Raw genomic sequence first — 25,568 nt, 5'->3', positions numbered from 1 at the left:
TTCTGATTGACTCAGAGGGGTAGGCTGGTGGTGTCCAGGGCCCTGACCACTCTAATTTCTCACATCACTTATTTCCAACTGGGGGAAGGAAAGGTCTTCCCAGAACCCAAAAGTGTACCCCAGAGCCTGTCATCCTGATCTGTCATTGTCTGGGGTACCCCAGGCTAGGATCCCAGTCATGCTGTCTGCCTTGGAGGGGAGGCTGGACACAGGCACCCAGCAAGAAAAAGGGCAGGGGCCCTTTAAGCCCAGCCTCACTTAGTCAGGCTGTTGCTATGTATGGGCCTAACTTCCTTAGCAACCACTAGGCCTCTTAGTTCAGCTTTTGAACAAGGTTGCCTTTAGCCATGGCTTCCAAAAAGAAGGCAATTTTTGGAGGCAAGGATTCTGATGTCAAGAAGAAGAAGGGCAAGAAGGATACCACGGTGACCATCAAAATCGTGGAAGGGCCCTTGGCAGAGGAGATGCGGGAGTTCTACCTTAACCAGATCCGAGACCTGGAGGACAGGCTGGCCCGGTGGGTGGGTGGGTGGGTGGCAGGGATGCTGGCGCTGCTGGGTCAGAAGCCCCCCTAAACTTGGCTAGGGGGCCTAGCCCTGTGTTCTGGACTCCATGGCATGTACAGACCCCACCTCCCCCAGGCCTGATTCCTAATAGCCAACATTGGGAAACATCAGAATTTTGAGAATTTTGAGAAGAGGAGGTAGCTCAATGGCAGTGCATGTGCCTAACATGCTATGCCTGGGATTCAACCCCCAGTACTGCAAAAAAAAAAAAAAAAAAAAAAAAAAAGGGTAAATGGACCCCCCTCCCCTACCCCATCTCAGCTCCCAGAGTCCCAGGACAACAAGGCTGACTGGAGCTGCACCCCAGACCAGCCCATTCCCTCCTGCCTTTCTCCAGCCCCATGGGATCTTGCGCTTTGTAAAGGGGTGGAGTTTAACAAGCAGGTTGAACTGGAATGACAGGTGGGTGGGCCAGTCCCCTTCCTCCCATCTCCTGAAGTGGGGTCCTCTGCCCAGCTGCCAAATCCCAGTGTTTCTCCCTGCTGTCAGTCTGTCGCCCCAAATGTAAACAAAGAGCATTGAGTCCCCTCCACAACTGTGACAGTGGATCTGAGGGCCAGTTTTGTGTGTGCTGAGGATGGTGGGAAGGGATCCTCTAACCCTGCATTCAGAGATGGTTGATTTTCCCATCACCTTTCTTATTTCAAATTGAGCTTCCTCCTGGTTATGAGGCACCAGCCCCAGCCTCAGGGTGACATTTACAGACAAGTAGGCAGTGGCTGTTCCCTAGAGTGATGCTGCAGATAATCACAGCTCATGCAGGGCCCTGTGCTGGCATCACAACCTGAGAGGTCCTGTTGCACTCCTACTGCATGCACTGGGGGACTGAGGCTCAGAGAAGGGAAGCCCCCCCAGGAAAAAGGCACCAGGATGACAGCCCTGGTCTGACTCCCAGACACCAGGCTGCTTCCTCACTCCACAAAGGAGCCATCTGCTCGCTCCTCCCGCAGTAGCCATTCAAAGGATGCTGGTTTGATAAGTTACAACTTCCCAAAGTAAGGTCAATTATTCCACTTGAAACTAGTAATAAGTCTTAACAGCTACAAACTTCCCTCGAGCTGAGACACCAAACAGGATGTATCAGGAAAATGCATTTATCAGACAGTTATTGGGTGCTCACTATTTTCCAGTCTCTGACAATACAGAGGTGGATGAGGTCAAGGGTCTGCCAAGTGGAGGAGAAGGGCATGTCATTAGATCTTGACCACCGAGTGGGACAAGAGCCAACCTACAGGAGGGCACCAAAGACAGGACCATGTGGCTCAGAGCCAAGAAGGCTCCACCAACACTGGGGCTTACTTGGTGAACACAGGTAGACAGCTGGTAGAGCATGGGTTTTTAACTGTGGGTGTGTTGAGGAGCTGCAGAGCTGGCTGACACAGCAGGAGGCATTGTACCCAAGAGCCTCAATTTTCAGGTTAGACTGGGGTTCAAGTTTGGTTTTGCCAACTAGGAGCTTCTCATCCTCTGAGCTCTGTACATTGGGTGTCATCGTCACAACATCTACGTCCTTATAAGCTGTTGGGAGGACTCAGTATTACTCCACAAATGCACACCTACTAAGTGCCAGGCACAAATGTTGAGCACACAGCCATGAGCAAAGTAATGGCTCAGCCCTCTAGGGCTCACATCCTATTGATGTACCCGATACAACACGCCAAGGCCTGACAGCCAGGGGCTCCGTGGGAGATGGGGATGGACTTAGATCATGAGGAACTTCAAGGGTCCCTTTCCTGGAGGGTACTTGGGAGAGTGGACCCAGCTGCCCTGGGGGTCTGGCTTGCCTGGCCAGACCCTGAACCTCTGCCCTCCTCTGGCCCCAGGTACCAGCGGAAGTGGGATGAGCTGGCTGCGCAGGAGAAGCTGTTCCGCCAGGAGTTTGAACAACTGGCTAATAACAAGAAGGAGATTGTGGCCTTCCTCAAGCGCACGCTCAACCAGCGCGTGGATGAGATCACAGACCTCAATGAGCAGCTGCAGAGCCTGCAGCTCGCAAAGGAGATGGAGAAGGACGCCTTTGAGGCCCAGCTGGCCCAGGTGCGCCATGAGTTCCAGGAAACCAAGGACCAGCTCACCACAGAGAACATCATTCTTGGTGAGGAGGGGACTGGCTAGAGCCTGCGGCACGTACCACAGGTGCAGGGAATATACGGCTGGGTCCCAGCTCTGCCACTGACAGTATGTGTGGCCTGCGACAAGCACTTCTCTATGACCCTGCTTTCTCAGCTGGGAAATGGGAATAACATGGCTACCTTGAGTTAACAGCAGATGTGTGCAACTTTACACGCAGTATCTCCCTCAAAGGTCCCTATAAATCCTATGAAGCTGGAAGTACTATCCTCACCCTTCCCGTTTGTAGATAAGGAAGCATCTAAAAAGGGGGAGGGTCTTGCAAGACCACCCAGCTGGCAGGGGGTGTTATGAGGTTCAAATGACAGCTTGAGTGCTGGCCTGGAAAAGGTGCTCAACTCAGCTGCTGCGTCACCACTGCTCTCATGAAGGGAGTACAGGACAGGACCAAGGGAGCCTTTCTGGAACCTGAACAAGATCACTGGGGGAGGGGGGCATCCCAGAGATGGGTGAGACTGGGCATGGAGTGTGCAGGGCCGGCGGGCCGCCCTGCTGAAGCAGGACAGAGGGGCACGGACAGGACGGTGGAGCCCCGAGGGGCGTCACTCAAGGTCGTCCAAGGCAGCCCCTCATAGACCCATGTCCTTGGTGGGCAGTGGGGAAGCTGGCAGCCCTGGAGGAGTTCCGGCTGCAGAAAGAGGAGCTCATGGAGAAGTTCATGTCACTGGAGGACCAGCTGCTGAGGCAGGAGATGGAACACAAGGACCATGTGTACAACCTGGAAAAGAAGTCGGTGCTGGACAAGGACAGGTGAGTAGGCTGGGCACCCCGCTGGGGCCACAGATCCCAGTCTTCAGGCCTCAGCTTCTAATTGGGCAGACTGGACTAGGCCAGTGACTCTCAGCCTCTGCTTCCCAGAACTCTGGCTGGGACTTATGAAGGGGTGAGAAAGTAAGATCCCAGATCTAGTCCTCAGGCTGGACTGGAGAAGTCCTGGATTTCCTTTTACCACTTCTTGTGATTCAAGTTGTATTTATTTAATAGGTAATAATTAATACACTGCAAAGGTTCAAATTCCAGAATCCCAGAGGGTTGATGGGAAAAGCCTCCTGCCCAGGCCCAGAGGGGTTTAATGGCCCTGGGTGCTCTGGAGACTCCTGCAGAGGAGGGGAAGCACAAGGCCTGCATCCATCTACCCGACCCTCCACTCCCACATCAACCAGGCTGAGGAAAGAGATCATCCAACGCGTGAACCTGGTGGCCACTGAATTCCGCAAAGTGGCCACCAACCAGATGTGGGAGACCACACAGCGGGCCATCAGGGAGAACAGCACTGTGACCCTGAAGCTGGCCAAGGTGTCCCAGCAAGGCATGCAGCTGCTGCAGGAGAACGAGCAGCTCAAGGGCAGCCAGTGCGAGCTGCACAAGCAGCTGGAGATGATGGAGAACACACAGAAGACCATGGCCAGGAGCAGCAGAGGCCACCAAAAGGTGAGCCTGCATTTGGCACATGAAGCCCTTGGGTGCCCACAGCCTGGAGGGGCGGGCCCAGTCTGGAGACAAGTGATAAAGGAGAGCAGCACATTAAGGAGACAGGGCATCCTTGGCGGGGGGGTCCCAGCTCCTGTTCAGAAGTGGTGCTGGCCTCTCTGTATAGGGGGGCAAGCCTTGGCCATGCCTAGAACTGGGGGTACAGAGTGAGCTGGAGTCCTGTGGTGGGTCTGGGAGAGGCCACCTTCCCACTCTTACAGATCATCCTCCTGCTGACCGAGAAGTGCCGTGAGCATCAGCAGGGTACCACCGAGGCCAAGCAGCTGCGTCTCCTGCTGCACGAACTGAAGCAGAGCTTCCTGCAGCTGCAGGTGGACAACCAGACCCTGAGGTGGGCCTACATGGAGGGTTGGGAGCAGGTGGGCACCAGGATTGGCCCATCCGGTTTAGCCACGTGGCCAGGCCCACAACTTCCCCTCTCTATAGGGGCCTCAAGGTTTTGTCTGTCGGACAGCTGAGGCCTGGGTGTGGATGGGCTAAAAAGAAATTGCAGGGCCCAGGTGGTGCCAGTCACAACCCAGGAATGGGATAAGCTGCTGGCTCATCTCGCCCTGGACCAGGGACCAGAGAGACCAGCTGATACAGCAGCTGGGGCAGCAGCAAGCAGAGGTACAGCAGCTGCAGCAGGAGCTGACTGAGGAGAAGAAGTTTCGGGAAACCTTGGAGATGAGCCTGGTCCGGGCCACCATTTTCCTACAGGACATTCTGCAGGTACAAGAAAGTAGGAGGCAGCAAGAAGGAGTGGAAGGACAGTTTTCAGAGTATGGCCACCTGGAAGAGGCCAGGCTGGGGCCAAGCTGAGAGGCCTGTTTTCCCTGAGAGACTCCTGGCCAGTCTGTTCTTTTCTGATTCTATAGATTTCAAAAATTCCTTTGAGTGTTGGCACACACCTGTAATCCCAGCAATGTGGGAGGCTGAGGCAGGAGGATCACAAGTTCGAAGCCAGCCTCAGCAATTTAGAGAGACCCTCAGCAACTTAGTGAGACTGTGTCTCAAAATAAAAAGGGCTGGGGATGTAGCTCAATGATAAAGCAACCCTATGTTAAATCCTCAGTGCGCGCACACACACACACACACACACACACAAAATCCCTTTGAGATCTCACAAGAACTGAATTCCTTCTTTGAGGTTCTGGGAAACCTCAGACCTCAGTGTTCCCAATTGGAGAATGGGTATCCCATTTCTGTGAGGGGACAATGAGAAAATAGGAACTGGATTTGAAGTATCCCCAGAGGAAGGCAGGACTTGGAACCACAGTGGGCCTGACCCCGCCCCCACCTCTGGCAGGTGCAATCAGAGGAAAAGGATGGCTACTTTGACGTGGTATTCCAGCTCCAGCACAAGGAGATGCTGAAGCAACTGCTGGCCCTGCTCAGCTCTGCCATGGTCCTGAGACCCCAGACAGCTGCGTGTCCTATCCAGGAGCCCCAGAACAGTGGCCCATCCAAGGAAAGGTGAGCAGGTAGCCCTTGTGATCTCAAAAGGAGCAGCCATTGCCAGGCATGGTGACACACTCCTGTAATCCCAGCAACCCAGGAGACTGAGGCAGGAGGATCACAAGTTCGAGGTCAGCCTCAGCAACTTAGTGAAGCCTAAGCAATTTAGAGAGATCCTGGCTCAAAATAAAAGATAAAAAGGGCTGGAGATGTTGCTCAGTGGGTAATGCTCCTGGGTTCAATTCCCAGTAACAACAACAAAATAAAAAAGAGGCAGCCATAGGACCCATCTGGAGGATATCCTCAGCTGGCCTGGCCCAGAGGCCTGGTTCTCCAAGGAGCCAAAGGTCTTCTCCTGTGAAGTGGAGGTAATGACCCCAAGTCCCTTCCCACAGGCAGCCCAGCAGCCAGCCACCCAAGGCGGCATCTCTGCTGCAGCAGCTGCGTGGCATCAGACCCTACCAGCCAGGAGATCTAGGACTGGTGCCTCGCCGGGTCCACATCCCACCCAACCCCCAGGACCTCAGACAGCTCTCATACGTCACCCGCATGAAGCCCTCCCGGGCACACAGTGTCTCTGAGGTGAGGGTGACAGAGCCCCAAGGACAGTAAGGTGGCAGCCAGCCCTGGGTGTATATTGTGGCTCTGTCAGACTGCACCCATGTGACCTTAGGGATGTGACTGGACCTCTCTCAGCCTCCCCTTATGTAAAATGGGCTGAAGAAAGGTGTGGCAGGGCCTTAGTGGGTGAAGGCATGCACATTCAACCCTGGGAAGGGGGCTGCTTGCTACTCCTGTGGTCCCCACCCCATTGGAGAGGGATGGATGGGATCTGCCTGAGGAAGCCTCAAATTCCAAGCCAGCATCTTTAATCTTACAGACCCACACCTCTGGCTCTCTAAAAAAACTCCAAAAGTTTAGTCTTCCTGACGTTTTCCTGCATCCCAAGTGGCACGTGGAGAAATGACCAAACCCCTATCCTGGAAATGGACTGTTCCAGACAGCCGCAGTCCCCATCTTAAGTCTGCAAGTGGCCTGGGACAGCCCAGAGAAGAGTTATATAAAAAGTGGACATCACAGGTGGGCATGGCAGTTCTGTGGCATAGCTGGTTTGTGGGCAGCAATCAGGCAGGCAGCTGTGTCCATTGGTGTTAGGGGCCTGGTGAGGTACCCTGGCTTCGTGCACGGATGTGGTCCAAGAGCAGGTCAGCAGCACGATCTAGTAATGGGGGCAGCAACTCCTGCTCCTCTGGGGAGAAGCAGCCCAGGACGTGGGCCTTTACTGCACTAGGGTGTGTTGGGCGCCCAATGCCCACCCGTAGCCTTGGCATTGCCTGTGGGGGGAAGAGGTGGGCCAGAGAGCTTTAGTGATGTATGTTGGGTATACCCCACTGGCCACCCCTCACCCAGTGTAGGACAGAAGGGCAGACTCACACTGGAGTTGAGGCAGCTCATGCAGGAACGGACTCCATTGTGGCCCCTTCAAGGGATATGAGACAGCAGTTAGTGCTTCCTTGGGTCAGCACCCTTTCACCCCACCCTGCCCAGGATGGGTTCACAGTGACTCATTCCTGGGGACTGGGACAGAAGCCCTTCTCCACCCCAACTGGGAGGTCAGCATCCCTACCCTAACCCTGAGCATCTCGGGGCCTCACCTGGCACTGCCCCCCAACTTCAGAGCCAGTTTCCCCAGGGGCTTGTCCAGTTCATCATGTACCAAGTAGACCTCTTCCGCAGTCAGCCCAAACAGCTCAGCTGGGCACAGGGAAACAGTGGTCCTGTTTACTGCCTATCTGCACAGGGGTGTGTTACGCAGGCTCTCTTAAGGAGGGGCCAAAAGAGAACCCCACTTCAAAGGGAAAGAAACCGAGGCTCCCAAAGTACCCAAGTCATGCAGCAATTGGAGCTCAACAGGTACTTTCCACAACCTGTGTCCTCAGGGCCGGCCCATCCATGGGGACCTCAACTCACCTGCCTGGGCCACGCTGCGCCCATTGGCATTCATGAGCTGCCTCGGCCGGAGCAGGACCAGCTGGGCATTCCCGAGGGGGGCCAGGGCGAGGTCAGCAGTGCAGCGCTGGTCGCGCACCCAGCTTTCTGCCACTCCCAGCCGTCGAGCCAGCTGCCCCAGCACCGCCATGCCCACACTGTGCCTCGTACCAGGCAGTCCGTGGTTCCCCAGGCCAGCCACCTGCGAGCAGCACCAGGGAAACTGAGGCCAGCAACTCTCACCACCCCTGACAGCACAGCATCCCCTGGGACCCAGAGCAGAGGATGGAAATGAAGAGCAGGGCCCGAATGAAGACGAGGCACCAAAAAAGGGCCCAGGAACCCCTGGGGGTTCCAGAAGGCCGGGCAGGCAGCGCATCTTGGTGCAGGCACCGAGCTCCTGAAAGGCTGGAGCCCGTGGAGAAAAGGGTCCACTTTCTAGATAAGAAAACTTAAAGAGTTGTGGGGAACTTTACTCGGGAGACAATGGCAGAGCCAGAGCCAGGGCCCCGATCCTCTGCGTCGCCGCTCACACCCCACTCACCAGCCACCGCTTCCCGGGGGACCGAGGCTCCAAGACACGCCGGCTCATGGCCCGCCCCCGCCACAGCCCCCAGCGCGAAAGGCCGGACGCCGACATGCTGCCTCCATTCAGGGCCTGGGCCCCGCCCCGCGACGTCAGCCAGCCTGCGGCCAATCGCATCGCCCCCTGCGCTGGGGCGTCCAGTCCGGGCGGGGCCTTGCAGCCTCTAAGGGACGGAAGTGCGGGGCGGCGGCGCGTCGGGTCGCCCCCGCGCGTTCCGCGGCTCTGCGTCAGCGTGGCCCTGTGGGGTTCTTGTGGCACCCTCGGAACCCTCTTCAGTCATCGGCTTGGGAGGCGGGAGCCTTGTTATGTCCTCGCTGTGGCCCTGCCTCGCTGCACAAGCCTGGCGACTTTCTTCCTTGCCGTCGGCCTCAGCCTCCCCGGTTAAATTTTCTAGCAGCCCTCAGGTCGCGGGGGCGTGGCCAAGGGGCGGAGCCTGCGGGCGTCCTGGAGCTGGTGCCTAGCAACGCCAGAGGTCCCGGCTGCGAGGGGAGTTGGTGCCCTCCTTCAAGCGGCCTCATGGAAGACGCTGGCGAGGTGCGGGCTGGGGGAGAAGCTAAAGCCAAGGCAGAGGTCAGGGTAGGGACACCAGGGCTGAGTTCCCAGGAGAGGCTTAAAGTACGGCCGGGGCAGGGCCAGTAGTGCAACTCACAGAGGCCCTGGCTTCTGTGCTAAGAACAGAGAGGTCCGGACTTGTGGGCAGAGCTGGCGTCCAGGCCAAGACCCAGGCCAAGACATCATTGGCCCAGACCGTGGGACGAAAGAAGAGGAGCCATCTGACCGATTTTGAGGCAGTGGAACAGACAGGGCTTGAGAGCTGTTGGGTCATGGGTCTCCGGCTTGGGTGGCTGGTGGAGAAAGTGGCCCTAGCCCAGGTGGGAAAGCCTAGCACAGAAGTCAGGTGTTCAGCGTGACCTGTTGACCCTGAGGGTCCCATAGAACATCCAAGGAGCTGAGGACCCCTATGGCCTGGGACTTGGGGCAGGATCAGAGCTGGGGACATTAGAGCTGTGAGTACTGAGAGCAGGAGGTAAGAGCTGGGAAGGAGGTGTGGGCAGGAGGACCCAGATCCCACACATTGCCATAGGAGAGGGACAGAGGCAGGAACATCCCTAAGGGTCAGGGGACCACTAGCCCTCTTTCCACTCTCCTCTACCTGGTAAGTGGGGGTCCTCTCGGAGGCCTGCTCCAGCCTGCTGTCCCTTGGTTCTAGGATGCTCTGGCAATTGACCAGGTCCCCTCAGAGGACATCCCAAAGCCACGGGTTATTCCAGTTTCAAAGGGAACCCTGAAGCGCATCTTTGGGACCAGCCAAGTGTTCCTGGATTTGGATGATATAAAACCAAAGGTCATAAAGTTAACGGTGCCTCTCAAAGTCAGAGAGTAGTGAGTGACTATTTTGTCTCCGGTTCCTGCCCCACACCCCCAACCATTAATATGCCTGTTAGTGTCTCTCTCTGAGCCTCAGTGAACTCCACTCTGTAATGAGGCCCTTCTACTTCAGTGAATAAAAGGCTGATGGCTCCAGAAATGCCAGAGTGCCCTCCCTAGCACCATCTACCCCTCCTGCCTCTCCACCTGACTCTCCTTCCACCCAGCCATATGCCCGGGGCTGCTCCAAAGTCAGGGTCAGCCCCATATCTATACTCCCCTGCCACTGCAGCTACCAGCGAGCCCATCAGTGCCTGGAGCAAGAGGACTGGGAGATGGCTGTGCTATACTTCTCCCGTGCCCTTCACCTGGATCCCCATGTGGTGAGAGGAGGGCCTCCGTGGGTACCAGCAACCTCAGGCACACACTTCCCCTTCACTGTCACCCCTGCTAGGTCCCTTCTTTCAAGACCACCAAGTACCTGCTGGTAACTGGGTGTCATGCCTGAGGGAGGCAGAGTCCACTCCCTACCCTTAGGGGCAGATGTTGGGGCTGGAACCCAGCCTGGACCTCTTCACCTTCAGGTGGACTTCTATGCCTGGAGGGCTGAGGCCTTCATCCAGCTGTGTGACTTCTCCTCGGCAGCCCAGAACCTTCGAAGGGCATATTCCTTCCAGCCAGAGAACCCCAAGTACCTGGAGCGGCTTGCTTTTGTGCTCTACATTCAGGTGCTCCACCTCACAGCCCGGCTGCCTCGCTCCCTCTGCCTGTGAGGGGCTTTCATTGCTCCTGCAACCAGTTCTGTCTCCTTGGGGATTCCTTGTCCCTGTGTCTGTGTCGCCACCATTGTTTCTCTCACCTTCCAAGGCAGCTTGCTGCCAGGCGTGGGGGCTTTGCAGCATCGTTCAGCGAACTTCCTGAAATGATGACAACAGTCTGCTCTGCACCATCCAATATGGCAGCCACCAGCCACCTAGAAACATTAAGCTCTTGAAATATGGCGACTGTGACGGAGAAACTGAATTTTAAATTTTATTTGGGCTGGGGTGTAGCTTAATGGTAGATCACTTGCTTAGCATGCATAAGGCACTGGATTCCAGCCCCCACATTGCAAAAAACGTTAACAGATAAATTTAATTTATACAGCCACATACAGCTGGTGGCTGTTGTAGTTTTAGCACAGATCTAGGGTGGAAGGCTCTAAGCACTGAAAGATGGTAGGGACTTCATTTGCAACTCAAAATTCAAAACAAAGTCAATAGTAAACTATAAAACACCAACAAAATCCTGTTGTTGTTTTTTTTCCCATTTTGACAATTTTGCTGTCTTTTGAAAGGCCCCAAATTACAGTTCTTAAAAAAAGCATTTGAGGCGCCCAAACTTTGTGTTCAATCTGTCTGTTGGGTGCCTGTGTTGTTCATAGATGCTTCCTTTGTGACCTCAAGAAAAGTCACTTTATTTCTCTGTACTTCTTTTCCTTCATCCAAAAGGGGGACACTCACTAGTGCCAGTGAGATGACGAGTTTTGGTTCTTAGCCCAGGGCTCCCCAAAGATTCCTTTCGCTCAGCTGTTCTCCTCCACCCCTGGTTTCTCTGATCCTTGTCTCTGAGCTCCTGCCTCTCACCAGCTGTGTAGTAATCACTGTTTCTTGCTCTGTCCCCAACTCTGCATCTCTGTGTGTCTGTCTGTCTCTTGAAGTCTTCCAGATCTAAAAAGCTTTGTCTTATCTCTTGTTTCTCCCCTTTTTCCCCAATTTTGCTCCTGCCAACTGGTGGGTGCTGCTGGGTCAGAATTGCAAGCAGCATTGACTGACCCCTGTCCCCAGGGCCAGTGCTTATATGAGCAATGCGATTACCTGGACGCCCTGAACATCTTCTCTCAAGGCTCTACGCTCCAGCCCGACAAACCCTGCTTCCGCTACCGATGGTGAGTGCCAGCTGTGTCCTGCCTCCCTCCCAGCAGCCCCTTGTGCCCTCCCCCTGAGACAGCAAGCACCTCTTGCCCTCCACCCTCAGCATAGCCTGCCTCATGGCCCTCAAACGGCATCAAGACTGCCTCTCACTCATCACCAAGGAGGTGAAGCAGGGCACCACCAATGCCGACATCTACATCCTCCGGGCCAGACTTTACAACTTCTTCCAGAAGGTAGAGCACGCGGGCAGGGCAAGTGCCCCGCTTTCAACCCGCAGCGTGCCCCAACGTTACAGAAGGAGGCTAGGCTGTCGGCCAGGTCACAGGTCCTTCCCCACAGTGCACTGCGGCATTGCCCTCCCTGGCAGAGGGCCTGACCAGTGCTGCCCACTTAGCTGCCTAGTTGGAAAGTTCTCCATCATCACTCAGCCCTGGCTCTGTGCCAGGACAGTGTCAGGTTCTGTGGTGACCACAAGGTGAGAGACCCATATCGTTGCTGACCTTCTGGAGCTCCCAGCCCAGGGGGGACATCCCTGAGCAGACAATCACATAGGATTTATTTATTTAATAATTTATTTTAGTTTTAGGTGGACACGATATCTTTATTTTACATTTATGTGGTGCTGAGGGCAAACCCAGTGCCTTGTGCATGCTAGGTGAGCGCTCTGCCATTGAGCCACAACCCAGCCCCACAGGAATGATTTGACCAGGAGGGTGAGAGCGCCCTGCTGCAGGCCCCTCGGCTGTCAGAAACAAGGCAGCACTGCTTCTTCCTTCTTCCTGCCCCTGCTCCTCCCCTTTCCATTCCTTCTTCCCTTTGCCTCACTGAACATGTACTAAGCACTCTTCCTCCCAGCACCCCACAGACTGGGCTGGATGGGGACTGAGTACAGAGAAAGGCCAGGGAAATAGGGTCTCAGAAGCGGGTAGAGAGGTGTGCTGGACAGGAAGGAGGGCACTACAGGTATGAGAGGGCACTGGGGTCTCCAGGTCTTCCTGAGAGCAGCAGGAGCCTCAAAGGGGTACTCCCGGGCAGTGGACTTGAGCAAGACCCTCTTGCTGCTGCTGGGAGTGTTAGGTTAGAAGAGATGGCCCTGGGGGGCAGGCAGGAACCTGGGAGAGGCTGGGCACCACAAGAGGAGCAGGCAGGGCTGTGGGAGTGGGGTCAAGGCAGGTCCCACAGTGCTTCGGAAGCCACCACTAGATCCAGTTAGGTGGTGCACACCTGTAATCCCAGCAGCTCTGGAGGCTAAAACAGGAGGATCCTAATTTTGAGACCAACCTCGGCAACTTTTTGGGACCCTGTCTCAAAGTAAAATAGGTCTCGGGGTGCAGCTCAGTGGCAGAGCACTTGCTTAGTATGTGAAATCCCAGCATCAAAAAAAAAAAAAAGAAAGAAAGAAAAGAGAAAAGAAAAGAAAGAAAGAAGGAAGGAAGGAAGGAAAGAAGGAAAGAAAGAAAGAAAGAGGACGGGGCATCACTGGGGCAGTCTCAGGGTAAGGGCGGGCTCTAGAAGTTTCCAGGTTCTGCTTTGCCTGGGTGATGAAAACAAGGCAAGGAAGGACAGGTGGCAGCGGCAGGAGGGTGGAAGTGTCCTGGGTGGCTGATGACTGAGCCTGCAATTCTGGAGGGAGTGTTGGAAGGAATGTGGTGAGGCATCAGGTGACTTCTCCAATGTCCCACAGGTGACTCAGGGGGAGTCTCCTCCAAAGGTGTGAGACTAGCCATTATTGCCAAATGTTGGCTGTTGTGGGTTCAGTCCCTCCTGTGGCCTGGGCCTGCTCATAGGCCTGTTCTAAGCATTACCCATGTTTATCCTGAAGGCTGCAGTCACCTTTGAGGAAGGTAGGTGAAGAAGCAGCCCGGGGGTGACTTCCCAGGGTCACAAAGCCAGTCAGCGGTGCTGTCCTGGGCCCAGGTCTGCCTGCTCAAAGCCCAGGTCCTGGCTTCAGTCGTTCGCCCATCCCCACTCATACTTGCTACCCACACTCTTGCCCTGTTCGCCACCCAGACAGCTACCCAGCCTCGGCTGCCTGCTAGAATTGTTTATTGACTGACTGACTAATCTGCACACCCAGTAGAAGGTATTTGCCTCGGGGTGTTTTCCACTCATACCCAGACCTGAATCTGTTCTTGGTCAGAGGTTTCGTGGGCTTAAAGGTCAGGGAGCCTGTGAGGGAGTGCAGGGGAGGATAAGGAGGACAAGGTAGTCGTGTCAGGAGGACACACACTCCCCTCCGTCTCAGAGGGGGCTCACAGGAGACAACAAAGGCTGACCTGCCTCACATAGGGTCACACCTCGAGAGGGGTCAGTAAGGATGAGGCCTGGGAGGAGCTTTTCCCAAATGAAACAGTAACATGGGGGACACCAGGGAGGGATGATACAATACCAGTTTGTCACCTGGAGGTTTGTCCTCCCCCTCCCTTCCACTGGGCAGGAAAGGGCTCCACTTAGCCACCCAGTGCCCCTGATGCCACCCCACCCCTGGCAGCCCAGGCTCTGTTATCGGGACCTTCGCAGCGCCTTGCTGCTGGATCCCAAGAACCTGCAGGCCAAGCTGCTGCTTCAGATGATGGTGGACCAGGCCCAGCAGGCCCGCCAGGACGCCGGCATCCTGGCAGTGCAGGGCCTGCTGCGGCACGCGCTGCAGCGCATCAACTCCGCCATCGAGAACAACCCTCTGGACCCCAGCCTCTTCCTCTTCCGGTACTGGGGGAGGGGTCCTAGGCCTGCCTCCCGTAGACCTGCTACATGGTCTCAGTTTCCCCATTGGCCCTCTGACAGTTTTCCCTGCTTCCTGCTGGGGTCACTGCCCCTGGAGGATCAGACAGCACCTTCCCAGTTACCCTGGAATCCTCCAGCCCCAGGCCTGCTGATTGGTTCCCACTGGGAGGGTCACCCTGCTCAGGGACACACATGATTCAGGGCCAGTTAACCTCTGCATTCGAGCCTGGGTTTCCTCACCTGAAGATTGGTGTAAAACGTGTCACCTTCGTACAGAGGCAGGTAGACACCTGGCCTCCTGAAAGAAAGAGAAGCTATTTTTGAGAAATATAACATTACCAGTGATGGGCAGGTCATCAGAGTAGCAATCGGGGGCAGATCCACGGGACAAACCTAGAACCTGAGCTAGGGTCCCACCACCTTCACAGGTCATGGGTCAGCAGGCCCAGGGAGGGCAGTGGTTTGCCAGACCACATGCTGGTCAGGGGGGTTTATTGTCCCTCATGGCCCTTCCTGCCACTGCCACACCCTCCCCTCAGAGGCACCATATACCGCAGGCTCCAGGAGTTTGACAGGGCCGTGGAGGACTTGCTGAAGGCACTGGACATGCTGTCTGACGACCAGGATAAAATGGTGCAGCAGGCACAGCGCCAGCTGCTGCTGACCTACAACGACTTCGCAGTGCACTGCTACAAGCAGGGCGCCTACCAGGAGGGTGTGCTGCTGCTCAACAAGGCCCTCCGTGAGGAGCAGCAGGAGAAGGGCCTCTACATCAATCGCGGCGGTGAGTGGCCCCGCGCCATCCCTAAGGTGGGTTGGTGTGGGGGTGGGGGGACAGAAGGAAGAAGGAAGCATTTGGTAGTCCCAGTGTCCTGGGGACACACTTTGAGAAATGTCGCCCTAGACAACTGTCTCCTCCAGTTCTCAGATCAGGCAGGTGGGAGAAGACGTCCGGGTGCAAAGAAGACTGAGAGCTTCTGTGGTGTCAGCCACCGGTTTTGCCTTCCTGGGGAGGGGTCGGAGCAGTTGGGGGCGGGGCTCACTCAGCTCCCACCCTCGGACTCTAGATTGCTTCTTCCAGCTGGGCAACCTGGCCTTCGCAGAGGCAGACTACAAGCAGGCGCTGGCCCTGAGCCCTCAGGACGAGGGCGCCAACATGCGCATGGGCATGCTGCAGGAGAAGATGGGCTTCTGCGAAGAGAAGAGAAGGTGCCAGTCGGGTCCAAGGGGGGCGGGCGTGCGGGCCAGCCTGCAGGAAGCCACCTGCTAGGATTGCTTCTCTCCTAAATGTCAATTTTAGTTTTCAAGTCCCGGCGAGAAATACTTTTATTTTCTTCCTGATTATTGTCATAATGACACTTTCATGGAAAATTTAAATAGTAACATATCACTTGAAATGTGAGTTATGATCCCCACCTCCCTCCAGCTCTGCTCCCTGCTAAGGTGGATAACGACCCTTCCGGACTTTTTCCCAGGCATATGCTAACAGTTAGTGGATTTTCTGAAATGGAAACATGTGAAACCGCTTTGTTTTTTTCTTTTTCTTTTTTGTAGTGCTGGGGGTCACCCAGGGCCGCTGTGTAGGCCAGCGCTCTTCCAGGAGCCTTGTCCCCAGCCCACACTGTCTGTCCTTTGACTTTCTGTGGTGTCACTTCCTTCTCTTCCATTGTCTGCATAGTACCTTCTGTGTGGAGGTGGATAGCCGGCTTCAGAAAAACCCCTGCTGACATGCACTCAGGCTGTTTCAGGTCTTAATTAGAAATAGTCCTGCAGTGAATAAGCAGGACATAGGTTCTCATGCTAGTAAAAGCTGTAGCCTGGTTTACTGGAAATTAAGTTGTTGGGTAAAGAATGTAAACATTTAAAGTTGTTTTTTGTTTTTGTTTTGTTTTCTGGGGCGTACCAGGGATTGAACTCAGGGGCACTCGACCATTGAGCCACATCCCCAGCCCTATTTTGTATTTTATTTAGAGACAGGTTCTCACTGAATTGCTTAGTGCCTCACTGTTGCTGAAGCTGGCTTTGAACTCGCGATCTTCCTGCCTCAGCCTTCTAAGCTGCTGGGATTACAGGCATGCACCCACAGTTGTTTTTTGGTTTTTCTTTGTTTTTTTAATGTATATCTTTTTAGCTGTAGATGGACACAATACCTACATTTATTTGCTTATTTATTTATATGTGGTGCTGAGGATTGAACCTGGTGCCTTACACATGCTAGGCAAGCATTCTACCACTGAGCTACAGCCCCAGCCCATCTTTAAAGTTTTGATAGATATGATATTGTTCTCCAAAAACAGTGAACCAACAAAAACTTCCCTCAGGAAAAGAGTACCTTGATTTCCCCTCACCTCCCTGGCATAGGGTATTAAAATTATTCTTCAATTCTGCTAATCCTAGGCAAAAAAGAAAAAGAAAGAAAAGAACGAAAAACTCTCTAAAAGATTATTTACTTTGCATGTTTAAATACTTTATTTACTATTGCAGGCCAGTCTCTCTTTCTCGGCCATTATAGCTTGTCAAAAGCTTTTATCCATTTTGCTATTACATTGCTTATTTAAGGGGCTAGGGCTGGGGTTCAGCGGTAGAGCACTTGCCTTGCACGTGTGAGGCCCTGGATTCAATCCTCAGCACCACATAAAAATAAACAAAATAAAGGTATTGTGTCCATCTACAACTAAAAAAAATGTTTAAATTGCTTATTTAGCAAATTTTTTTACTATTACAGTTCTTTGGAGGCTAAGAGAATCAGCTTATTGCCTGCTGTCTGGAAAAATAATTTGTTCTATAGATTGCTTCCCCCCCCCCCCCAGGGTCTGGGTATTGATGAGACCGGGTTGTAGAACATGCCAGGCAGACACTCTATCACTGAGCTATGCCACAGACTTTATATACTGCTTTTTGTTGTGGCACTTTTGCCTACTCAGTAATATGGAATTATTTAATCATAGTCAAATTAATTTTTTTAAATTTTCAGCTGCTGGGTTTATGATAGTCTGAGGAAGTTCCTTCCTATGCCAAGATCATAAAAATATTCATTTACCCTGGAGTTTCATACCCACATCTAAGTGTTGGGCCCACCAGAGGTGTGGCTGGCAGGAGGAAGAGAGGGCACAGTGGGGGATCAGAGCCCCTAGATTTCCCCAACTCCTCAGTGGGGCCCAGGAGCCACCATCTCCCCTCAGAAGGTGATGCTCATGGTAGTTCGGGGCCCACTGCATCCTGCAGGCAGTTCCAGAAGGCAGAGAACCACTTCTCAGCAGCCATTCAGCACAACCCCTGTAAGGCCCAGTACTATGTGTACAGGGCCAAGAGTCGACAGCTCCTGCAGGACATCTTTGGGGCCCGTCAGGATGTTGCCACTGCCCTGCTCCTGAATCCCAAGCAACCAAAGGTGGGCTCTTGTTGGGTGAGGAGGGTGGGTGGGCTCCGGAGTCAGCACCCTGGTTGCCCTGAAGGTCCTCCTGTCCCTGAATGAAACCTGCACGCTGGCCATGAGCAGGTAACGCTGGAGCACTCCTAAGAGTGGCTGTGTTCTGACCACACCGACCCTGCCACTCCCTCCAGGCTTCTGCCTCCCTCCAAGCCAGAGAGTTACCACCACCCCCATCTACAGATGCAGACCCCAAGGCTCAGAGAAGGCTCCCTTGCCCCAGTCCTGCAGCTCAGAGGTCAGACCACCTCTGTTTCGCTCCGGAAGCCCCAGCTGGCTCACCATCAGGGCTCCCTGGGAGTGGCCCCTTCCTCACGGTCTCCTGTCCTTCTGAGTAAAAGGGTCCTGCCCTTTAGAAACAATTCGTGAAACCCCACTTTAGCCCTGAGAAGGGTCAGGTAGGACTTTGCAAGGCAGGGCAGCATTGGCCTTCTGCCACCTGCCCTGGCCCACACCTGGCTCTGGTCACCCCTTTCCTGCAGCTTCTCCCATTGATTACCAGCCTCTTCCCGGGCATGTCAGTGGAGGAAGTGCTTCAAAGCCAGGTGGCCCAACTGGCCAGGCTGCAGCTGATGCAGATGGGGAAGAGTGGCCCTCGGGCCAGCAACCTGGAGGGCGTTGTGGGGTAAGCTTCCAGGGCAGGGGCCAGGAGCTGAGACTGGGGACCGACTGGGGCTCAGGTTCCTCTGCCCCGCCACCTCCTAGGGTCTCCACACTAGTCTTTGGGGATGGCAGGTGGAGTCTGAGAGGCTGACCCAGACCCTGGGGCATGGCTTGGCAGGATGCTGAGGGAGCGGGAACTGGAACGCGAGAAGGCCAAGGCCCTGCTGCTCTCGTGGAAGTGGGACCAGCCTTTGTTTGAGAGCTCCAAAGAGCCGGAGCCCACCCCCCAGGCACTGCAGGTAGAGCCAGCAGAGGCCCCATCTGCCAAGGAGGAGGAGGAAGCAAAAGAGGTGAGCAGGCCCTTCACCAGGGCCTGGGGCCCTGGGGTCTGGGGCTGAGGCTGGCTTCTCTGAGATGGGATTGGCACCAGCAAGGACTATCCCTGCAGGGAGGCTGGTAAAGAGGCCAGCCTCAGAGATAGGTCTCACACACCTGGCCTGCACACACCCGACAGGTCCTGTGGGTGCCCTGACCACTTGTGCCAGACTTTTCCTATTTTTAAATTGTTTCTGAAAACATTTTGTTGAATGCAATGTAAACAGAGAAGTGTGAAAATCATAGGTGAACAGTTGGATAAATTTTCACAACTAAATACACTATATGACACCATTTCCTAGCTCAACATAGAACACATTCCCCAGTGCCACTTTGTGCCATATCCTAAGCCCCCTTGCAACTCAGCACAACCCCCCGGGTTGCCCTGATTCTTAACACCATAGGGAGTCTCCCCTTTTCTTTGTGTAAGTGGACAAATAGCCGGCCTCCCTCTCCAGCTCCTTCGCCAGTCGCTGGACAAGAGCCAGCCTGTGCCTGTGATCACCCCAAAACTTCTTCCTCTAGTCAACTGCCGACAGACATCAAGTTTATGTCCAAAGGCAACCCCTGGCCCTGCTGGTACTCCCTTTTTCTAGTTTACATTAGAACAAAGGCAGAATACAAAGCTCTTGTCTGCAGAACCCCTCCCAGGTCACTGTGGGCTCCCCTCCTCAGGAAGAAGCTGAGCTGAATCTGGTAGAGCTCAGAGCCCAGGGCCTATGGAATGGACACCTGCTCCGCCATCCTCACCACCTGCGGGCGTGAACTCAGGTAGAGGCGGCCAGCAGCCAAGGGTCTGAGGGAGGTGTCCAGCAGGGCTGGAGTCAAACCCAGCTTCTCTCCTCCTCAGCTGAGTGGCTGGGCAGGTTACTTGGATGCTAGGAGCCTTGGTCTGTGAGATGGTCATAGCAGAGGACCTGTCCTCCTCTGGATGTGCCAGGTGGTCAAGACGTGCCTAGAGCATGAACAGCTCCTCGGCCGTCACTGCTGCGCCCCAGCACACAGCACTTTACAGTTACAGAGGCCTGTCTCCCACTTGAAACTAACGTATTCGGTTTGCAGAGAAAATGGAGGCCAGCAGTCCCTCGCAGGCCTCCTTTCCTGGATGGCCACTCCCCTTCCTGCAGTCTCAGCCTGTGTTCCCACCCTGTCTTGGTGTCTGCGAGGAGCTCTAAGCTTGGGAGAACAATCCCCAGGGCCTGCTGGCCTTCCAGAGAGGTGGCTGCTGGCCCAAGGGCTTCCCAATCTGAAGCTGCCCAGCCTGTTTTTCTGCCATAGGACACCCAGGAGCTTGCCTCTCACAAGGTGACATCCCTGTCAGAAGGCTACCTCGAACAGACCTCCTCAGGTTCCATCTTCCGCTGTAAGTCCCTGGGCTCCTGCTCGGCCCAGGAGAGCAAAACAGCAGTGAGGTTAAAGGTCAGGGTGAGAAGGGATGTGAACCTGGGCTCTGCTGTTGACCTTGGGCAGGGGACTCCACAGTGGGAGTAGAAGTCCCAACCTCATGGAGGGCATGAGAGGACTCAGTGGGACAGTGTCCAGCACAGAGCAGGGACACTGGTCTCTCCATTGTTGCTGCTACTCCTGCCTCGTCCCCTCTAGGCCTGTCCTTTTCTCTTTCCCCCTCGGCCTGGGACTGAACCCTGTTCGTGTCTAAGGGGCTTCAACCCGCAATTCTGCTGGGCACCAGCCTGGAAGGGACAAAAGGGAAAATCTCAGAAGGCTGCTGCAGAGCCCCTCGGCGGGAGAATGGCAGTGCTGTCTCCTTCCTGTCTCTTGGGGCAATCCTCAAACCTCACGGGGCGCCCTGGCCCCGGCCTATGCCTGGCAGCAATAACAGGGATGAAGGGCACAGTCCTTTCCCTGAGCAGTGAGCCCAAGTCAACAGGTGGACACAGCCAGAAGGGAGTCGAGCAGGCCTGAGCACAGGCGGCCCTTAGAGGCCGAGACCTCAAGCAGCTAAAGGGAGCACAGCGTTGGGCGCTGGGAGGAGCGAGCAGGCGAGGGCCCTGCTGGAGTGGAGGGGTCCAGGGATGGGCAGGGGCTCAAGTGGCTCATGTTACAGCCTGGCCCGCCTCAGAGCTAGGTTGTGAGGAGGCCAGGCTGGTGTGAGTGGGCAAAACAGCGGCTTTGGATGTACACAGCCACTGGGGTTCTGGTAGGGGTCGCCTGGAAGCCACTTTTTCCTCGAGCTGTCCAGGGAGGGTAAGGCAGGCCTGATGGATACTCGTGGCACTCCCTTCCCAGACAGGGTCAAGTCCACCTCAGACTCCACCATGTCCACCATCTGCGAGGGCTACAGGAGCAGCCCCACCACCACTGCCACACCCTCTGTCTCCTCACCGCAGAAGACCCCATCCTCAGACACTGAGGTCATTGAGGACCACCTGAGCCCTGACCACAGGAAGACCCAAGCTTCCCCAGAGAGAAGGCAGAGGCCCAGCAAGGCTGAGGCCACCCAGGACCAGATCCAGAGCTCCAACAAGACCCCAGCTGCCCAAAGTCAAAGATGCTTCTCCAGAAAGACAGCAGCTACCCCAGAACAGAGCCAGAAGGCTGGCAGGACAGAGGCCACCCAGGGCCCAAAGCAGAGGCCCAAGACCAAGGGTACCCGGAGCCCAAGGCAGAGACTCAGAAGGACCAAGGCTGCCCGAGACCAGAGCAGGAGAACAGGCAGGGATGATGTCCCCCAGGACCAGAGCTGGGGACTGATCCGAAATTCCAGCAAGATCCAGGTTTCCCAGGATGTCAGCAAAACCATGGTCACCCAGGACCAGAGCGGGATACCTAGTAAGACAGAGGCTGCCCTGAGCGCAACTCAGAGCACGGGCTCCAGCTCCAGCAAGACTTACAGTACCATGGCATCGAGCACAAGGCCCAGCAAGGCCAGTTCTACCCCCAGCTCCAGCCAGGGCCCCAGCCAGGGCCCCAGCCAGGGCCCCAGTGAGACCAAAGCTGCTGAGGTCACGGTCATTGTGCTGCTCCCCGAGGAAGCTCAGTGAAACCCTTGCTTCTCGCTGGAGCAGGGACGATTCTGCCCCACAGGTACCCAAGGCTGAGTCCTTCCAAAGCAAAAGCAACCTCGAGCAGCGTTCCTCTAGTCCATGGCTACGTTTATTATACTTGTTCTCTTCTTTTAAAAAATTAAAAACTTGTAAATCCAGGCCCAGGTGGCATCTTGAGTCCCTCAACTCATGAAAACTGTTAAGTCCCAGCCTGAGCTGTGATACTGGGGTCACAGACTGTAGAGTGAGGTGAGGTACAGTTCCAGGGCCAAGGGTGTGCGTAACAGACCCAGAAAGGATGACAGCCATGAACCTTGATCCCTGAGTTACATTCACATTAAGAAGGCTCAGGCTGCAGGAGAAAGTCAGGGCTCAGTGAGGTTCCAGGGTGACAGTGAGCAGAGGCCAGGACGCCTCTAACCAGTTCTGAAGCCAGGCCTTTCCCGGCGTCTATCCTTGGCCTGGCCAATACCCCTCTTCATCTTGACTGCGTGCTCTGGGGCCCACTCTCCAGCAATCTCTGGACAAGGGTCCCTCCGGCCTTTCCTGCATGGCTGGCCAGGCAAGGATGCCATTCTGGGGTCAGAGGAAGAAGGCGATTCGAGAGGCCACTGTTTTGCAGCCATTGGAGGAGAAGAGCTGCTCGTCCTCGGGGAAGTAGGTCGTGCTGTCCAACACGGCCTGCACCACCTCGTCCCGGGGCTCCAGGCCCAGCTGAGCCAGCTCATTGAGCACACAGTGCCGCACGTGGTGCCGCTGAAGCGGGAGGAAGGGCACCACGGCGTCCAGCAGGCGCTCCTCCACGATGCCCGAGTGCCAGAAACCATCTGCAGGAAGGACACGTTCTACATAAGAGGGAAGCCAGCCCCCAGGCAGAGGAGGGGTGTGCTGGGCCCTCTCCTTTTAGCCCCCTTCCAGACGCAGGCTCCCAGGGGTTGTGACCCATTCAGGTCGCAGACCTGGGAGTGCTGAAGCCTCTGCTGGGTCAGTGGCAGAACTTGAGACCTCAGGGAACCCGGCCCTCCCTGGCAGTCAGCCCACTGTGGCTGCGGGTGAAGCCATACGGGGCAGGGCCCGAGTAACTCACGATGTGGGTTGTCCAGCACGGCTCGGGAGACAGCTGGCTCCAGCTCCTGCAGGCTGATCTCCTCTCGGTCCCTGCGGCTGCGCCATGCCTCCAAGGCCACCTGGTTGATCTGTTCACCACCAGTGTTGCTAAAATCATGGGGGACCCAGGCAGAGGCTCAGCCAGGAACCAGGGCCGGAGTGGGCCCTCACTCCCCTGGTGCCACCTAACAGGACCAGGGGTCAGCCGATGGAGACACTGCTCTCCCCAGCTCTCCTCTCCAGCGCGGTCATGCCGTGCGCGCGCGTGTGTGCCGTGCGCGCGCGTGTGTGCCGTGCAAATTAGTTTACAGAACTCTATGTCCTTAACTGACTCCCCTTCTGCAGCCTCCGGTAGGCCAAGGGGCCACCGACATGGGGACATGGGGACATGGGGACTGCTCAGAGAGGAGGTGGGGTCTCAGGAAAGTAACACAGTTTTGCCTGAGTTAATGGCCAGGACCTGAGCGAGAATTAGAGGATGAAAACTCCAGTCCCATTTGTCCTCCTGTCCAAAAACGAGGGACAAGTGGACATAGCAGGGTCTCCTCAAAGAAGGGATGAGGATACAAAGACAGAAGCTGGAATAGCTTTGGGAATGTCAAAGGGGTCGTCAGCCACCTTAGATGATATGTCACCAGCAAGAGTGAGGGGCAGCCTGACTGGACCCTAGAAACCGTGTCCCCCTGGGAGCACAGGCCAAGAGCAGACAGCTGGACATGGGACAAGTGTCCTCCTGCTGTTCCCATTACAAAACCAGCCCTACCTGATGAAGATGAAGATAGCTTTTCGATAGTTGGTTCCATATACAACCCAGGAGGGGCCCAGGAAAGGCCGTAGGACCTCCATCAGGCCTGGGGGCAACTTGTCCATCTCATCGAAGAGGAAGAGAGAGCGGCCGCAGGCAGTCAAGTTCCCCTGGACCCAGTTCTTAAGATCCTTCTACGGGGAAAAGAGGAGTTCCAGGGAGCCAGAGAGCTTCAACCCCAAACTTCTTCCCAAACAAAGAACAAAACCCCTCCCCGGGAGATACGGTCTCCCAAAGAGCACAAAACCATTCTTAAGACTGATGGTAAAAAGAGAGCCCAGAGAGGGGCAGAGACTTGCCTAAGGTCACACAGCATGTCAGTAGGACAGGGACCCAACCCAAGCCCCTACCTCCCTGTTGAGGGCTCCTTCCATGACATCTACTCCTTTTTTTAAAAATTATTTTGTAGTTGTAAATGGACAGAATGCCTTTATTTTGTTTATTTTTATGTGGTGCTGAGGATCGAACCCAGTGCCTCACTCATGCTAGGCAAGCACTCTGCCACTAAGCTCCAGCCCAGCCCACATCTACTCTTTTCTATACCAGGAGAAGCTCCTTCCCACTCCCTGAACCTGAACTTTGCTCCCAAAGTGTTGGCAGCCGAGAGAGATGGACTTGGAAGGTGCCTTGCAATCAACAACAGTGGTCAGAGCCAGTGTTTACCTAGTGCTTCCTCTGAGCCACAAATTGGGGCTCAGTGCTTTACAGGGATACGATAAAGCAGACTGTCTGGCAAACACAGGTGTTCAATAAGTGATACCTGCAATTGTATAATGCTGTCCCCTTCACAGCAACTGGCTGGTAGGTACCATTACTGTTTCCCAGCCAATAAAAGAACTCCCTGCCAGACAGAATGGCACAGTCTCACGCTCTGTTCAGGATGGGTTCTGAGGGCTGAAGATCCAGCTGACTGTGTGACCTGGGACAAGTGACTCCACTTACTGGGCTAGGACTCACTCCTCAGGGTCTGTCACCCCATGTGCAGGCCAATGGTGGTCCAAGACACATTCAGCCTACCTTGTAGCGATCGATGTTGCTGGGGTGCGGGAAGTGGATGATGGGGGAAAAGTGGTGCACGTGCGGGCTGCGAAGGCCACCCTGGAAGAGGTAGTGAGCCAAGAGGGAGCTGACATAGGATTTGCCAGTGCCTGTCCAGCCATGCAGGGAGAGAACCAGCGGTTTGGTGGGGCTGGGATCGTGCACAAAGGCCTTCAGGGACTTCACCACCAATGCCTTGGCCAGATGCTGCCCGGCCAAGTGCTGGGCCAGGTCACACTCCAGACCTAGGGTCACAGGACAGTGTCAGAACCAAGGTAGAATTTCAGGGTGGAAATCATGTCTGGGACTTGGTCTAGGGAACCCTGTGTTTGGCATACTTGTCCCAAGTGTGGACAGGGAATAGGGCTCTTGCGGCTGTCTGCACCGGCCACCTATCAGCCTGGCTTATCTCGGCAGCGCCCCCACCAGGCGGTTCTCCAGATTGCGCCAGCCCTAAATGAGCGGGAGCTGCCAACCCATTATGCCCAAGCCCCTGCCAATCCCCAATACAGGCTTCTCCCTGGACTGCAAGTCCACTCCAAGAGGGCCTAATATGTCCCCGCAGGGGCCTTCCTGGCAACAGGCTCGCTCTCTTCATCCTCGCAAACCCTCTGGGACTCTAACGAGCACCAATAACCCTCGCTTCAGGTCCGTGCCACAGGCGCTCAAGTCCCCTCGGAGCCGGCCCCACTTCGGCCCTGGCCGTCCGCAGGTCTGCGGGTTCCCGCCTCGGGTTCACGGATGCCCGGCCCTGAGGCAAGCTCCCTATCCACCCGCTCCTCGCTTCGGGCTCCCTGTCCCCTCACCGGGCAAATCGGGCCGGAAGTCGCATTCGCAGAAGGAGCCTAGGTTGCAGCGCAGCGAAGCTAGGTCCCAGGAAGCAGTCGCGGCTGAGAGCAGCCCTAGCAGCTGGAGGAGCGAGCCCAAGGGTGGGCAGCCGCGCGTGGCGGCAGCCATCCGGGAGCGGCCCAAGCTCAGTCAGGGGCTGCCAACCACTCGAC

General features: G+C 55.5%; 4 protein-coding genes across 5 annotated transcripts; 2 read left to right on the top strand and 2 right to left on the bottom strand.

Annotated features, from left to right (window-relative positions):
* The first annotated feature begins 347 nt into the window (after positions 1-347).
* Cfap157 (cilia and flagella associated protein 157) lies at positions 348-6,591 on the top strand. Its single transcript, XM_076844983.1, has 9 exons — positions 348-517; positions 2,390-2,661; positions 3,293-3,446; positions 3,860-4,127; positions 4,388-4,518; positions 4,748-4,898; positions 5,476-5,642; positions 6,020-6,206; positions 6,505-6,591. Exons 1-9 carry the CDS (start codon positions 348-350, stop codon positions 6,589-6,591), a joined length of 1,587 nt encoding a protein of 528 aa, XP_076701098.1.
* Ptrh1 (peptidyl-tRNA hydrolase 1 homolog) lies at positions 3,729-8,267 on the bottom strand. Its single transcript, XM_076843103.1, has 5 exons — positions 8,158-8,267; positions 7,596-7,815; positions 7,280-7,379; positions 7,059-7,104; positions 3,729-6,958 (listed from the first exon to the last, which is right to left on the bottom strand). The coding sequence occupies exons 1-5, from the start codon at positions 8,251-8,253 to the stop codon at positions 6,776-6,778; spliced, it is 645 nt and encodes a 214-aa protein (XP_076699218.1). The 5' UTR covers positions 8,254-8,267; the 3' UTR covers positions 3,729-6,775.
* Ttc16 (tetratricopeptide repeat domain 16) lies at positions 8,252-21,614 on the top strand. The gene is made up of 15 exons (XM_076844982.1): positions 8,252-8,375; positions 8,594-8,775; positions 9,410-9,582; positions 9,860-9,950; positions 10,152-10,295; positions 11,394-11,494; positions 11,584-11,713; positions 13,972-14,186; positions 14,744-14,988; positions 15,272-15,413; positions 17,430-17,595; positions 18,117-18,259; positions 18,416-18,587; positions 19,891-19,975; positions 20,860-21,614. Exons 1-15 carry the CDS (start codon positions 8,252-8,254, stop codon positions 21,612-21,614), a joined length of 2,868 nt encoding a protein of 955 aa, XP_076701097.1.
* Positions 21,583-25,568, bottom strand: Tor2a (torsin family 2 member A). Of its 2 annotated transcripts, none has more exons than XM_076845428.1 (5): positions 25,374-25,568; positions 24,547-24,812; positions 23,488-23,663; positions 22,705-22,832; positions 21,583-22,444 (listed from the first exon to the last, which is right to left on the bottom strand). In XM_076845428.1, the coding sequence occupies exons 1-5, from the start codon at positions 25,522-25,524 to the stop codon at positions 22,200-22,202; spliced, it is 966 nt and encodes a 321-aa protein (XP_076701543.1). In that variant the 5' UTR covers positions 25,525-25,568; the 3' UTR covers positions 21,583-22,199. The 2 variants fall into 2 exon arrangements, with proteins under 2 accessions (XP_076701543.1, XP_076701544.1); XM_076845429.1 differs by having other exon boundaries at positions 22,253-22,444; positions 22,701-22,832.

This window comes from Callospermophilus lateralis, chromosome 2 (assembly GCF_048772815.1).
Source record: "Callospermophilus lateralis isolate mCalLat2 chromosome 2, mCalLat2.hap1, whole genome shotgun sequence".
Lineage (NCBI taxonomy): Eukaryota > Metazoa > Chordata > Mammalia > Rodentia > Sciuridae > Callospermophilus > Callospermophilus lateralis.
The sequence above is the reverse complement of the archived record's forward strand: the minus strand, read 5'-3'. Positions and strand labels throughout refer to the sequence as shown.

Coding starts and splice junctions, on each gene's coding strand:
- Cfap157 (XM_076844983.1), top strand. CDS start 348: ATGGCTTCCAAAAAGAAGGCAATTTTTGGAGGCAAGGATTCTGATGTC. Junction 4,519..4,747: donor GTGGACAACCAGACCCTGAG/GTGGGCCTACAT, acceptor GCCCTGGACCAG/GGACCAGAGAGACCAGCTGA. Junction 6,207..6,504: donor GGGCACACAGTGTCTCTGAG/GTGAGGGTGACA, acceptor TTAATCTTACAG/ACCCACACCTCTGGCTCTCT.
- Ttc16 (XM_076844982.1), top strand. CDS start 8,252: ATGCTGCCTCCATTCAGGGCCTGGGCCCCGCCCCGCGACGTCAGCCAG. Junction 8,776..9,409: donor AAGCCAAGGCAGAGGTCAGG/GTAGGGACACCA, acceptor CCTTGGTTCTAG/GATGCTCTGGCAATTGACCA. Junction 15,414..17,429: donor TTCTGCGAAGAGAAGAGAAG/GTGCCAGTCGGG, acceptor TGCATCCTGCAG/GCAGTTCCAGAAGGCAGAGA.
- Ptrh1 (XM_076843103.1), bottom strand. CDS start 8,253: ATGTCGGCGTCCGGCCTTTCGCGCTGGGGGCTGTGGCGGGGGCGGGCC. Junction 7,105..7,279: donor AAGTTGGGGGGCAGTGCCAG/GTGAGGCCCCGA, acceptor TATCCCTTGAAG/GGGCCACAATGGAGTCCGTT. Junction 6,959..7,058: donor TGAGCTGCCTCAACTCCAGT/GTGAGTCTGCCC, acceptor TTCCCCCCACAG/GCAATGCCAAGGCTACGGGT.
- Tor2a (XM_076845428.1), bottom strand. CDS start 25,524: ATGGCTGCCGCCACGCGCGGCTGCCCACCCTTGGGCTCGCTCCTCCAG. Junction 23,664..24,546: donor GCAACATCGATCGCTACAAG/GTAGGCTGAATG, acceptor TTTTCCCCGTAG/AAGGATCTTAAGAACTGGGT. Junction 22,833..23,487: donor GCTATCTTCATCTTCATCAG/GTAGGGCTGGTT, acceptor CCATGATTTTAG/CAACACTGGTGGTGAACAGA.